The 14,466-nt window shown below is 38.2% G+C and overlaps 1 protein-coding gene across 4 annotated transcripts in view; it reads right to left on the bottom strand.

Annotated features, from left to right (window-relative positions):
- The window catches only part of DENND5A (DENN domain containing 5A), a 68,808-nt gene that overhangs the window by 12,627 nt on the left and 41,715 nt on the right, over positions 1–14,466 (bottom strand). For 3 of the 4 annotated variants that reach the window (XM_063331953.1, XM_063331951.1, XM_063331952.1), the window contains 8 exons: positions 13,893–14,127; positions 13,271–13,421; positions 12,543–12,636; positions 9,362–9,493; positions 7,561–7,713; positions 4,193–4,277; positions 2,209–2,293; positions 1,057–1,185 (listed from right to left, as the gene is read on the bottom strand). In XM_063331953.1, coding sequence (XP_063188023.1) covers positions 1,057–1,185; positions 2,209–2,293; positions 4,193–4,277; positions 7,561–7,713; positions 9,362–9,493; positions 12,543–12,636; positions 13,271–13,421; positions 13,893–14,127 — 1,064 coding nt within the window. Of the gene's footprint in view, positions 1–1,056; positions 1,186–2,208; positions 2,294–4,192; positions 4,278–6,574; positions 6,680–7,560; positions 7,714–9,361; positions 9,494–12,542; positions 12,637–13,270; positions 13,422–13,892; positions 14,128–14,466 lie in introns of all 4 variants that reach the window. The other variant, XM_063331954.1, reaches the window with a different exon arrangement.

The following is a 14,466-nucleotide window of genomic DNA, read 5'->3' as shown; positions in this document are numbered from 1 at the left end:
ATACTTCTCACATTTTCTTCCTAAAATCCAATTACTCTTTAGATACTGTTTTGCATCTCAATGGTTGGGTCTTTTCATAATTTTTTTATGACTTCATATACAATGAATTGAAAGTCACATATTTTGAAATGTTTAGGATAAGTAATAAAACCAAAAAAGGTATCATAATAGCAGATATTTCACTATTACAAAAGCAATTCACCTTATGTTCTTAAGGAGGCTACAAATGCAAAACCTTTACTGTGTAGGAGAGGACAACTAAAGCTGAGACACTGTCAGTTTGATCTAGAGATGCGGACAATCATGCTCTAAAAGATGTAAACAGAAAATTTCAAAAGATTACCAGACCTTGAGCTTATTGCCCCAAAATGAGATGCAAGAACTGATCATCACAGCCTTCCTAGTCACCTTCAAGGTACCGCATGTACACCCTTTATCTGCTCTCTTAAACCACACCAGAAGTTGATATCTACATCATTTTACATGGCACTGAAAGAATTCACAAGAATGTCCCAGATTTGGCAACAGAGGTGAGAAGCTAAGGAACACCCACTTTGAGTCACACTAACGTGAACCACAGAAGCACATCTGGATGTGACTTTACGCTCCTCATATCATGACAGAACTGCGTACATGGACCTAAGCTGCACTTTGTCGTTCATTGCCAAAACGCACAAATAATCCAAGGAAACCAAATATCCCACAGTTACAGAAAGGGGGCCAAGATAAAAAGTTTGACTCAGCAAAGTAGTGGCATTTGGACTTATGCCCCGTTTCATTTAGTCTCTAGTAATTTTTGAAGATTTCCGATTCACCTCAAAGTCGGAGACAGTCTACACTGACAGAACCGATTTTGTATCTGAAGAACCGCAACATTGAATCACAATTCCCAAATAGCTCATACACAGGTACATAGACACACTTGGAAGGATCGTTTGTTCCATTAATTTTGCACAGTGCTAAGCAGATGGAAGAATAGGCACTTCTGGGTTTTTGAAGTCAAACAACTAAACAGGCTTAATTTTCAAAAGCTTTGCCCAAGATAAACCATCTTACTTTGTGAGTTCGTGATCCGAAAGCAGCTGTTTTAGATGCCTAGAGAGCAACTTCTTTTCCATAGAGAGACGAACCCAGGCTCTGGCCTTGCCAACATCTGTTTTGATCTCACTGATGTTCTGGATATGCCTGAAAAGGGGGAGGGGGGGAAAAAAAAAAAAAAAAAAAAAAAAGACCCTGCTCAGTATTTTCAAAGTGTGACAGTTCTTTTGAACCAAGCCAAGCTGAAGAAGGAATTTTGCTAATAAAGTAAAATATCAGGCAAACTACTGGAAAGAGGCACAACGACCTTAATATTCAGCAGTATTGAAATTCCTTGCATATCTAGCTGAAAAAGAGTAAGAGCTTGAAATGGAAATATCTGCAATGCAGTGCCCTATTTACTAAATTCTAAACCAGGCCCATTGCCTCACATGATTTAAGAATCATTCTGGACCTTATCACTGCAATATTTATGGCTGAGCGCTTTGGAAAATTAAACACTGTCTTTGCATGCTCAGTAGTAGCTTTTCTTGCATACAAGACACAAATGATACATTTTTAAAGGACAAGCATGTCCCTTGAAAATCCTAAATTCACTCCTCCTCACTGAAAAAAATTAGATGTTGGTAAGGTAAAAGGAGAAAAGAAAAATCCTTTCAAAATAATTTAGAAGTTCTGCATATTGTTTTTGATGTGCTAAAAAGAGGGCATTGAGCAGAAGTTAGTTTTATTCACACTACAGTACTCAATGTTAAATAAACCCATCCTTCAGATCAAACAAGTTCTTTAAACTGCCTTCTTCACTGTGAAGCAAGAATGAGCTCAGAGCTACAAAACTAACTTGGCAATGACTGGGAAAATACATACGCTACACTCGTATCTCTGTGGAAATAAAATACAGAATACTTACAAAAAGATGAAAACCGTGTCGGGGAATTTCTATAAGCTAGTAGCTGTGACAATATAAAACCTGCTCAGTAAGAAACATTTCTGTAAAGGTCGATGAAAAAGTTGCACTATGTACTTTAAAACAGTTCAGCACGTTCCTTCCCCACATCCTCCTCCTGATGTATAAAACACAGACTTTTCTGTATGGTATACATTACACACAGAAAACAAATATGCAAATCTCATGGGTTTTCTGTGTTGGTTTTAATAGTTTAAATTCACCTCATATCCTGGATGAGAGAGATTCTAAGAGGTGACATGGCTGGACTGGTATCAGACTTCCTCCTTTCTGAATCAAGAAGTATTCCTAGATTCAGAAGAACAGAACTTCGTGTTAGTAGAAATTCATCTAAAGATTTAAAAATCAATATAAAAAACAAGGTGAATTAACATAAACTTGCACTTTTGCGCTATTGGTGACTCGCTGCTTTGTGAAGATTTGTGGCATATCTCCACTTCAAGTGACATGAAAATCTAATATGCTACATAGATGGTTATGCAGATCAGCACACACTGAGCATTAACACATTAATGAGCTTAGAGTCAACCGAAATTGCTATGACATCAAATGGCTTAAGACATATACTAATCAAGTATTATTTTCTAAAGACTACCCTATTTTCTTTCTACGTAGTAAAACTGACTGGCATTGTTGACACCAGAAAACAGTGTTCAACATGTTTTACTCAGTACACCACACGCCATATGCTTAACTAATCTATCACTTTGCAGACTCCTGTAACTCCACTACTTTTTAAAATTGCACGTTTGGGGTTTTTTAAGCAATATTATTACTCTTATCTTTCAAATTCCACTGTAGAATCAGGTTGTATGTTAAATATAGTCCCTGCCCTCAATACCAAGTTCGAAAGCACAAAACTAATTATAACTTCAGTCTGATATGCAGAAACACTACGGACCAAGTGGCATTTAGGAGACCTTAATGCTTTCTAAATCTTTATTTTTTATTGCTTACAGGACCTCGTCCGTGTTAGTAATGCTCAGCTCTTTGCCTATAGCAACTTTAAAACAAAACAAAACAAAAAACCCCAAAAGGCACCCACCGCCTCCTCCAACCCCATTGTTCTCTGCAAAGTTATACACTATGCCCCTATTTGACACAAGAAGCAGTGTTAAAAAAATTACATTAGCAACCTTAGAAACATATTATCAGTAGATCTAATGTGCAATATTACTTCTACTACAACACTTGGTATAAAAAATTAAAATACGTTTCAATGTTTGTTGTATTTTTTTATATGTCTTTTCCTTTTAAACAGTAAGCCTACTGTTCAGTTGTTTTTCAAGAGAGAATGTAAAACTTCAGGATGTACAGCACAATTTTATATGAATCATAGGATCATAGATTTGCCTAGGTTGGAAGGGACCTTTCAGATCATCTAGTCCAACCATCAACTTAACTCTGACAAAAACCCTCTCTAAACCATATCCCTAATGGTTTCCCTAATATCTACCCATCTTTTAAATACCCCCAGGGATGGTGACTCAACCATTCCCCTGGGCAGCCTGTTCCAATGCTTAATAACCCTTTCAGTGTAAAAATGTTTCCTAATATCCAGTCTAAACCTCCCCTGGTGCAACTTGAGCCCGTTACTTGGGAGAAGAGACCGACCCCCACCTCTCTCCGACCTCCTTTCAGGTAGTTGTAGAGAGCGAGAAGGTCTCCCCTCAGCCTCCCCCAGGCTAAACAACCCCAGCTCCCTCAGCCGCTCCTCATAAAACTTGTTTCTCCAGACCCTTCACCAGCTTCGTTGCCCTTCTCTGGACCCGCTCCAGTGCCTTAATGTCTTTTTTGTCTTTGCTTACACTTGTTTTCCACCCCCATCCATAACATAACATGCTTTGCCAGTCAGGCAGTGACTGTGTGTCATATGGAGGATAGTATATGGGAGCAATCCATTTTTAAGTTTATCTTTGAAATATCAGATACTTCTGGTATCTGACTACTGCAGTAGTCAGATACCAGACCAAAACAAGTGGACCCAATCCAAACAAGTTTATTTTCCACAAAATATACTGAGACAATACACCAGGTCCACATTAATTCTGTAGGGGATACAATACTTGATTCAGTCATATTGAGTGAAGGATATATCCAAGGAAACAATCTCTGCGTGATGCAAATCTGCAAATAGCTCTTACTCATAGTTTTTTATCACCTTCTTCCAGCAGAAGCCGATCTTACCTGAGGTACTGAAGCTGCCTGATGTAGTTTTTCTCTGTCTGTTTTCTAAGTAGTGTAACAGATGAGACCACAAAGCAGATTTTCCCTAAAAGTAAAAATAATATTAATTAAAGAAATCACTATCAGCTGAATAAAATAAAAAAAGTTTAAATCATCATTGAAAGTATCAGCCATAACAAAACCTTTCTTTAAATGTGTCTCTCCCTATGAAGCGTTGGTAAAAAACAAAAACGAGACACAAGTTGGAGGTGCTCAGGAGCTGTAAAGAGGTTGAGAAAGAAAAGCAAGAGTCAAACTGCTGAGATCTAATGATTCTGGTAACAGGAAAAAGTCAATTGAACTTCATTCCTCGTAGTTCATTAACCTGACAAGAAAACATTGCAAAACACTATCTGCCAGCAGGGTTTTAAGTCTGCGGCTGAGGCTGTAACCCGTACCATGTGGCTTTCCCTCCCTGCCTCTCCAGCAGCGAGATGACAAGCGTTACAGAGCCAGCCTGAGTAAACCATCTTATACCTGCATGGCTTACCATGGGATGGCAGAATGGGATGGTAATTCGGGGATACAGGTGCACGCTGCCAATTTTCAGAACCTCAAAAGATCCCCCTTAATTTCATCAAGGAAAGGACTTGGATAATCACAAACACATTAAGAAAAGACAACACAGAATGCAAGCAGGACAATGAAAGCTTATCAGCAAGAATACTCCAGTTCTACACAATATAAAACCAATTTAAAATTAGGGATGTAGTACTTAGGCCAAGATAAATCCATTAAATGATGTTTAAAAGTGCACCTTGCTCATTATGTTCCTTTCTTAAACCTCTGGTGGCTTAAAGCAGAGTGTGAGGAAATCTTTTGCTGGCAAACTAAAAAGATTCTTGGCTTCATCCTAAAATACTCTGCATGACAAATCAAAAGCTTGCAAAGCCACAGAAAGACAGCAGTAATTGAACAGGGACTCTCCAGCACATTAATTGGAAGTACTTACAGAGGAAATTAATTAGTATTACTTATGATCTTCCTAAATTATTATATTAACTTGAAATCCCAGTAAAGATTTAGCAATTCTGCGTTTCAGAAAAGCAGTTATATTATGAAGCCGTATTTTTATTTACAACTTTGTGCAGAAAGAAACCATGACTGTAAAGGAACAGTTGTCAATTTAGCACTATAAATGTCATCTAAAATCATGTAAGTGCCTTCCTGGAGGTGCAGTCATTATGCTTCAACTCTGAAACATTTTAAATTTTTTTAAGCTTTCTTAAAAAAACAAATCTCTAAACACTTCAATCCTAAAGTTAGCTACCATTGACATAAAAAGCTAATGACCATGAGGGATTATTCCAGAAGTGGCACGCCTCCACAAGATAAAGCCTAGAGTGTCTGTAACATCTGTGTTAAGAGAAATCTATTAAAAATATGCATTCAGTGGTGAAGGTATAAAAAAAAAAAAAAATCCAGAGACGCTCAATGCCTCATGTCTGTACCTGACAGATCCAAAATTGAAATCCAGAAAGCCAAAATTGCAAGTCTTATAAAAAACATAAAAAGAAAGCATGAAAAATATCAACCAGGGAACAGTTACATCCAAAATGGCATTTCTCTCAATAAACACACACATACACACACAGTCTAGCGTTCAGCAACTAACTGCCATGGCAAGGAGAACCACAACAGATCGCATAAAGCAGCAAACAAAGGAACCTGCAGCAAATAGATGTCAACAATCATGGTGAATGTAAGAACTCATGCAGTATATATCTGCCCGCTTCCTTTACCACCATGTTACTCTCCTTTAACTTCAACAAATAGCAATGATGATGCAAGCTGTAGGGAAAGGAGAACAGCCTAAGGATAGCAGTGGGACAGAGAAAGGGCAAGGGAATAACCAAGGCTTTCTGAAAGTTCAGACTACTTCAGTCATTAGACCCTACATCTGACAACTCTCCTGCACTGCTCTGGGCAAAGGAAGGCGTGGATTCACTTTGCACGTGGAAGAATCAGTAGGTAGCTAACATAGGATTATCAGGGTTCATCAGCAGGGAAGAGGTAAAAGCAGGGATTGGTGGAAGGAAAGCCATCCTCATTACTATGGTCAATTGAGAAAGAAAAGTCTTCCTTGGCTCATTATTGAAAAATAAAATAAAATCGGTGTACAAAACAGCAGGCTTTTGCATATTTAATAAAGGCCAGAGCACACAGAGAATTAGTGGTCTGTTGTTTGTGTTTGTTTTTTGTTTTTCTTTTTTTTTAAACTGTAGATCATAATATGATATGCACTGCACTTCCTCCATGAGGCCTCTATTATATTCTACCACTCTGTTTATTCCACCATTCAGCACTGTTTGCCAACATCTGCAATCAATCCAAAGCATTAACCTTATGGAGGGTTGGCCGTCTGGTGGTCTGAAAGGCCCAAATCTGAGTTGAAGCAGAGTATACTGATGCTCTGTCTTCTAAGACGAAAGCAGTACAGCTTCTATCCTAAGTGATATACAAGAGGGAAGGGAGAGAATCACATGATAAATCTTCACATAGAGAACTGCTACATACTTTGAAGGAGAGCAGATTTAAACACTGGCGCTTGGGTGCTGGGAACAGAGAGAATGAATTACAGTTGCCTGGATTATATACATTTATTCGGCACATTCTTTTAAAAAAAAAAAAAAAAGTTATCATCCCCACTGTCCTTGCTATTCCTATATACAAAGGAGGAAGAAGGTAGGAAGGCCCTCCAAAATCCATCTAGACCCACAAGCAACTCCAAAGAGTTGGCAAACAATTATTAATTTCATACAAAAAGCAACACCTCTAACTTGTGAGCTTTTAAGTGTCACTTAACTATCTCTACACCATTCAGAAAGAGCCAAATAGCAAGGGTTTTACTCTTAAAAACTAAATTATCCTTCACAAAAACAATTCCCCATACCATATCCCGTTGACCGCACCTTTAGCATATGCTGCCTGATAGTCTATGCGACTCCAGTAACAAAAAACTGAGAACACAGAAATATTTTTATTTGTAGTAATTTACTACAATGTACTATTTAATAGTAAATAATATTTACTATTAAAAAAACCACCAAAAAACACAAAACAAGACAAACAAAACCCAAACAGGTTAAATAGAAAGAAAGTCTTCCAAGAAGTCATCGGTGGGACACATCTACACATGCATTTGCATGACCCCAGAGTAAAGTGGAGACAGATAAGGGGGCAGTAACTGACACAAAAAAGACTGGGGGGACACAAGTATTTAACACATCTATATACACACAACAGGTATCCTCTGAAAGCAGAGAGAGGAAGAGCATAACACGACTTTAGGAAAGTACACTGCAACACACAGGAATATTTGTTCTCACCTGTTTGACCTGCAGACCGTGGCTCCATATCCTTTCTAAGAGGTCACACAGACTGGCTATCAGGGTATTCTCTTCTACACCTGTGATATTCACTTCACCATGACCTAGCTCCACAGCTTCTCGACCCATTTTTTCAACCAACATTCTCTTGGTCTCAAAAAGGACAAGGCAAAAGAGAGTTAATTCCTTCTGCAGGAACTTCCAAGATCACTTAACGCTTTTTAAAACAACCAACAAGGAAGCAAACAATAGCAAAGATTTGTCAGAATAACTGGGTGTATGGGGTATTTCTGAAGCTAGTGCAGGACTGTGTTTCTTTTATCCCTGTTTTTCAAGCCATAGCAGCACCAGTGTTGATCACTTTAGAGCCTCTTCCGTCTTTCTCACAAGGAGCTTGCAAATGGGCACGTAAAACTCCACCGAGTAACCCCAACAAAGGGAACAGCAAGTCACACATCGACAAGGTAGAAAGTCAAGCGGCAAGGCCCTGCCAGGCAGGCTCGATGTTTCTGAAGCCTAGTGAGTGCTGGACTGGGGGCAGTACGCTATGTCCACCTCCTCCCAGTGGAGATGAATGTGCACAACTGCTTCCAAGTAGCAGGAGGATATGTCATTCCTGTGAGACCCTGTTCTGTCAGGAGGGCATTTGCTTTCAAACCAAATCCATTCCGGAGTGCATCTCCTGAGTTTCCCAATGAGCCACATTCTCCTAAATCATGCACAATTTCATACTGGTCAACAAAGCTCTCGCCAGCTCTTAAAAGTACAGTCTCCCAGTCACAATATATTCATCGTATAGCTACCTGGAGGGAAAAATGACTAGGGAATCACTTCTGCTCATCTCGTACACGTTTTTTCATCTTGCTGTTCTAGAGTAGCTCTCAAATGAGTAATACTCCCTTAGACACCTATGCACAGTCTTAGTTGAGACAAAAAACTCCAAGTTAGTCTCTAGCTTCTCCTCCTCACCTACCCTGGCACTTTCTCTCTGTGCTAACAGCAAGCTCACTACATTCACTAGAGATGCATACCCACAGTGAAAGAGTCAAGTCTATCTCTGAGGATTTTCACCATCGTATGTCTCTATTAAGTGAAAGGAATTATTCGGACAGTTTCAAACATGTAGAAAACAAATGTGAAATCAGAAGTAGATGCATGTACTAAACACAGTTTTACGAAAAGTTGTATGAAATTGCTTTATTACCTCCACTGACTTAAGGCAAGAACGTGTCTATTTGATAATGATTCTCTTTACTGTGTTACTATAAACATTAACATTTAATTCAGATAAATATATTGCCAAATCTATACTGGTGAAGCATGTCTACAAACTAATGCCAAGTATCTTTAAGTGCTTGAAAACATACGTTTCAGAAGTTTGTTAACCCACTTCTTTAGTTATGATAAAAGCTCCTGCATTTTCACCACAACCCCTGCTTTTGGAATATTGACTCTTGTTGAAATAGTATAGTCTCCCAGTGATAACTGAAATATGCTATAATAGACATGGGCAGCAGGATGACAAAGACCCATCAGAATATTCAATCTCTTTCTGTTATTTTACATTCTCTATCATAAATCGGCTTAATAAAGTTTCCACTCTCTGCAGAATTTCTAAGTTATCTCTTCATGAATTTCTTGCTACCATGCAAAAATCTTTATACGAATGCCATGCTAAAGTCTTTACAGGGATAAAGCAGAAACAGATGGCAGAAGAGGGGGGTTCAAACAGATTGGCCACAAAATGGTCCATAAAGGATGGATATGAGGTGCAAGAGAGCAGAATTATTCTCTATATTACCTTATTTCGGCATTCCTTCAGCAAGCCTTCTACAAACTTCCAGTTTGTTTGTGCAATTACCGATGGAGAGAGGTTAGACAGTTTGGGCTGCCGAATAGTGCTGCCCAGATTCCTGGCTTCTTGGATATACTTCTGCATCGGGGTAGAAAATTGACAAACACAGATAAAAGTACAAGTGAGACTACTTTGCCAAGAGAAAAGGGTAAACTTGTCTTTATAACCCATCCCTGTGCAATAAGGGGGAAAGGATCACATCTTCTCTCAGAAAAGGCCCCTTTTTATATCCAGCATTATATTGGGCTGAGATATTTAAGGCACTATTTCTCTGGAGGTCAAATCTCCATTTACATTTTCTATCTAGTATTAGAACATACATTGCAGAATAACAAAAACACAATACAAACTGTCAAGGATATTTAGATGCATAGAGATTCAATTACTCTCTCCACCACTAGGAATTGTTATTTTTTCATAAAAATGAAAATTTGTAATAATTATCCAGATGAAGACTATTCAAATGGCAGACTGGTCAGTACGTTGACAACACGTGAGATCTGTGCTATGCATTCCTGCAGATCTCCTGTTTCTCACCCACCCTCCCAGCCTTTCAATGCAAAATGCTACTAACAGCTCTCAGCTGTGAACCATCTGCATTTTTTGAGCAGAATCTTTTCCTGAACTCACTATGCTTCAAAGAGCTTTTCTGCTCCTCTTACTGCCATCAAGGAGTTGCCATTGTTTTCACCTCAGAGACAAGAATAATACAACAAGTGTTTTGAAAGACAGGTGATAGATTGGTTGGGGCACAGCCAACTGCAAATAAGTGATAAAGTCCTCTACAGGCACTGACAGAATACTCAGGATTAGTAAATATTTCAGATTAATAGGTAACTTCTCTAGCTTACGCTGATATAATGACTGACTGAAAAGTCAGTGAATAGACAGATTTGTCAAACATGATATGATCTTTGAGAAGAGGGAAAACCACACCTTCTCCATCATGCATTAAAGAGCTATGATACATACACTTAATTATGCATCTTTATCCAGAACTACGATTACAGTCATATTGTGCATTGGACATACCAGATAACGCTCTGACACAGATTTTATAGAGGGCACGAAGGGCCAATCATGCTGGTCCCAGTCTAAACATAACTGCAACTGAAGCTCTGACATGGAAAAATCCAGGTGCTGGCAGGATAAGTTGGTAGCAAAAAGCCAAGGAGACCAGGTAAAGTGAAAGTGGTAAGCACATATGAAGTAATAAAAGCAAGCATGCAAAACAGAAAAGGAAAAGGGTGAAGACATAACATAATGCAGAACTCCCAAGCGTTCAACATAAAAATAAATTAATAACTAATGAAGCTGAAAGGAAAAAAGAAAAGATGGTGTTTATTGTATTGGTGTAAACTCTGCCCTCCACTGGGCACAAATATTTGTAAGTTAAAAGCCACTAACTCTCAATTCCACACATTTTTGTTGGCTGTCCTAAAGCTTCACTTTGTCTAAAAGTCTCAACATTGCACTTTGAAACCACTGCCTCCTGCTTGGCCCAGTCCCCAGTGTTCATCTCAGAAGGAACTCCCTCCCCATTCTTTCTGGTTCACTGGGAGAGGGGGTCAATGTCCAATCACTGTCATGTCATCAACAAGGTATGGCATAAAAGCCTACAACACCAGCACAGAATAACCTGGCAGTTGGTACCCTCACCAGACCATGTATTTGTAATTTTTATTCCTCAGAAGTTATTTGCCTCATGTGACAGAGTAGCTCCTACAGGATAATCAACATGTGAAGAGTCAGTTAAAAAAAACAAAACCAAAAAACCCCCAGACACTAGAAGTAGATTTTTGCCTTTTACCCAACCGAAATCATAAAACATCATAACAGCTAAACATCATAACTGTTAAAAGCAACAGTGAGGCTATAAATCAACTACTCTTCACTTCTGTTACTTCTAAGTAAAAAGTACTTCAGAGTTATCTGAGTATATGGAACATGTCAAAGCCAGAAACTACTCGCAGCTTTTTTTTTTTTATTATGCAGACATTCTTCTATTACATGGTTATGAATGACATAGATGACACTACACTTCAACAAAATTTTAACAAACCAGTAAGAAAATTCTGGAAATGAGTACACTGGAATGGCAATTAAACTCATCACTACCACAAAAGAATGAACTGGACAGACAAAAATACTTGATTTTGACAACACTATCCTTACAGACACGAGACTACTTTAGAATTCCAAGTGAAGCTTTTCTGAAAATATTTAACAAGGCAAGAGAATATTGTCTTAACGAACAACATATATTTAAACAAAACTAGAGCTCTGAGGTTAGTAAACAAAAAAAAAATTCTGATATTTTAAACCAGATTATTCTTGGAATCACCTGTAAATGACACCCGGTGTAAGAGTTTGCAGTCTGTATCATATGAATCATAAACTGTACTGTAATTAGTTCACATCACCCAGATCTTTCAAAATGCCTTCACCACAAAGAACAACTGTGTCAGCTGTAGAAGCACTGATGAGAAAAGTTATCAGATCAGAAGGTGGGTAAATCAGCATCAGACTGTGCTGTGTAAAAACAGGTAGACACAAATTTGACAGTGTGGGTGGGGTTCACAATCCCACCTTACCATGAGGTTGTGTGTCAGTTTCCCACCTTAAGACTTCTTTTATGGTCTACAGAAGAAAAACAGGCAACACCAAGAGGCAATGCTTCTGATTTTAGGATGAAATTAATCACTCTCTGGAGGTGGTTATCTTTCCTCCATCAGCAGAAGCATAGGGTGATGAAGTCAATTAGAGACTGGAAATACATGGCTAAAACTGTTAAAATTAATTCCTCCCTTCCCCCACCTTTCTCCCCCCCGCCTTTTTTTTTTTAATTTAACTTTAAAGCAAGTGATGACATTTTCAGGGAACTCTCCTATACATAGGATGTAATAATTTTGTCTTGAGAGGGGATAAAAATGGCATAACTTTTAGAATAAGCAAGCTAAGTATTTTTGATCTCCTAAGGACCAGGAACTTCATTCGTGTTAAATACAAATAAGAGAGCAGAGATGGACTGCAAGTAACTGTCTGGACATTTCATAAAGGTTACAGAGCATTACTCAGGGAATCAGAAAAAAAAATAATCAGATCTCTATAGTTGAACAGTTTTCACCTCTCTCTGATCGTTGTCAAGACGCAAGTGCTCTGTGTGTTGCTTCTGTCTGTCCTTTCGCCTCCACTGTGCAGGAGCATTTCTCTTTGTCCACCTACAGATAGAGGAATATTATTAAGCAAATGTCAAGAGTTGGGTGAAGGGGAGCAGCAATGGGGGAAATAAGTTTCTATCTTATTGTATATTGAACACATCGGCATCAATTACATCAGATAAAGTGCAGCTGCAAATACACACAAAGAATTTCTGTAGAAGAATGCAACACTGGGCAACCAAAAGATTTCAGAAAATTAGGTTACATACACTTGCTTTTTATTTTTCCATTCTTTTATGATATCCAGGTACAATTTACACCGTCTCCCTCTTCCTTCAAAGCTTTTATAAGAAGATATTCTAAAATGTTTGCTAGCTCTTAACTGAGATCCAATAAGGAGATCTGCTTTTATATTGACAGTAATTGTGAGTAACTCAGAGTATAACAACTATAACCTCAAACATAATAGGGCTTTCTTAAAGTCAATTGGCTTCTGGAAGTCCAGATTAAAAAAAAAAAAGAAAAGAAAAGAAAAAAGAAGAGAGACATTAAAAAAAATCCACACACAACCCATCTGCATCATCTGATTTTTTCTCACTTTAAAAGATCTGAATTTACTTTCTAGTATCTCTGCATTAGTACCATTCTATAAATCTCGCCAAGATCCATCATCCATTTGTCACAGCTTACTCACTTGTTGCTTGCTGGTCCAGTGGATAAAACATCAGACTGAAGCTTGGGAAAAAATCCAAGCTCATATTTCCCTTGTCCAATTTTCATGTCCAGCAAGTGTGGGTGGACTGCAGTGTGATCTATTTTTGCTAGCCTTAATTCAATAGATTTCTCTGAAATAGTAAGAAAGTCCAGTTTTTTAAAAGGTGTCTTCATCAGACATGTCGCTATAGTCACACCTCCTCAACTAAAAGCGATCTCAAATTTAAGAGAGGAGGGAGTTTCTTACTGACACCAACAGGTACACCAGTACAAGAATTTTTTAAATATCAAAGAAGTAACTCCAAAAGGAGAAAGATGTTTACCTTCTTAAGCTCAAACATTTCTCATACAAAGGCATGCAGGAAAACAGCTGAGTTCAATTAAACTTTACATGAGTTTCATCTCACATCTCGGCTTCCCAGGTAACATTTGTTTCCCCACTTAAGCTTTACACCTCAGCTTTTTTGGTTGGTTTGGGTTGGTTTTTTTTTTTGAGGTTTCAAAGCACGAATCGTTACTTAACTTTAACCTAATGTCTATAACAAACAGCACTGACTAGTTTAATTTTCTTAAGTCTCAAGATAATGGTTTATTACTCTTACCAGCCTCATCAATGGTTGTGCACTTCTGATACATAGATGTGCGCAGAGTTGGCGTCCTAACATTTAGCAGCCTGATTTTATCCACTCTGGAATCAAATACTCTCAAAATAGGGTCTTTATCATCTTCGTCATGGCACATAATCTTATTGTCAATAAAAGATGCAAACATTTGGGTCTCCAGGAATCTTGAGAGGAAAGGCAAATAAGGTTCAGGCTGGTCCGACAAGAATGATGCCTAACAGAGAAGAGGAGATAAGAGCGTTTGAGAGTCTGCAGAGAGAGATACATCCACCAAAAGCACCATTTTTTCTAATCAAGGATGTATTGGAGTGGTTTGGTGCCACTTAAAGCCTCGTTTTATTACACACACCAATTCTATCTCTGAAACAGGCGGTCTGTATCTTCAGTTTCATGACCATCACACCTACTATATAGCACAATAATTATTAAACTGTGATTTGCTAGAATTTCCTTAATTTTCTAAAAATTTCAACAGAATCCCAGCAAAACACAACGACAGTACCACAGATGTGGATATTATGTACTTCTGGCTGGGCTCAAAGCTTATGAAGTT

This window comes from Chroicocephalus ridibundus, chromosome 4 (assembly GCF_963924245.1).
Source record: "Chroicocephalus ridibundus chromosome 4, bChrRid1.1, whole genome shotgun sequence".
Taxonomy (NCBI): domain Eukaryota; kingdom Metazoa; phylum Chordata; class Aves; order Charadriiformes; family Laridae; genus Chroicocephalus; species Chroicocephalus ridibundus.
This window is presented reverse-complemented; position numbering and strand designations above follow the sequence as displayed.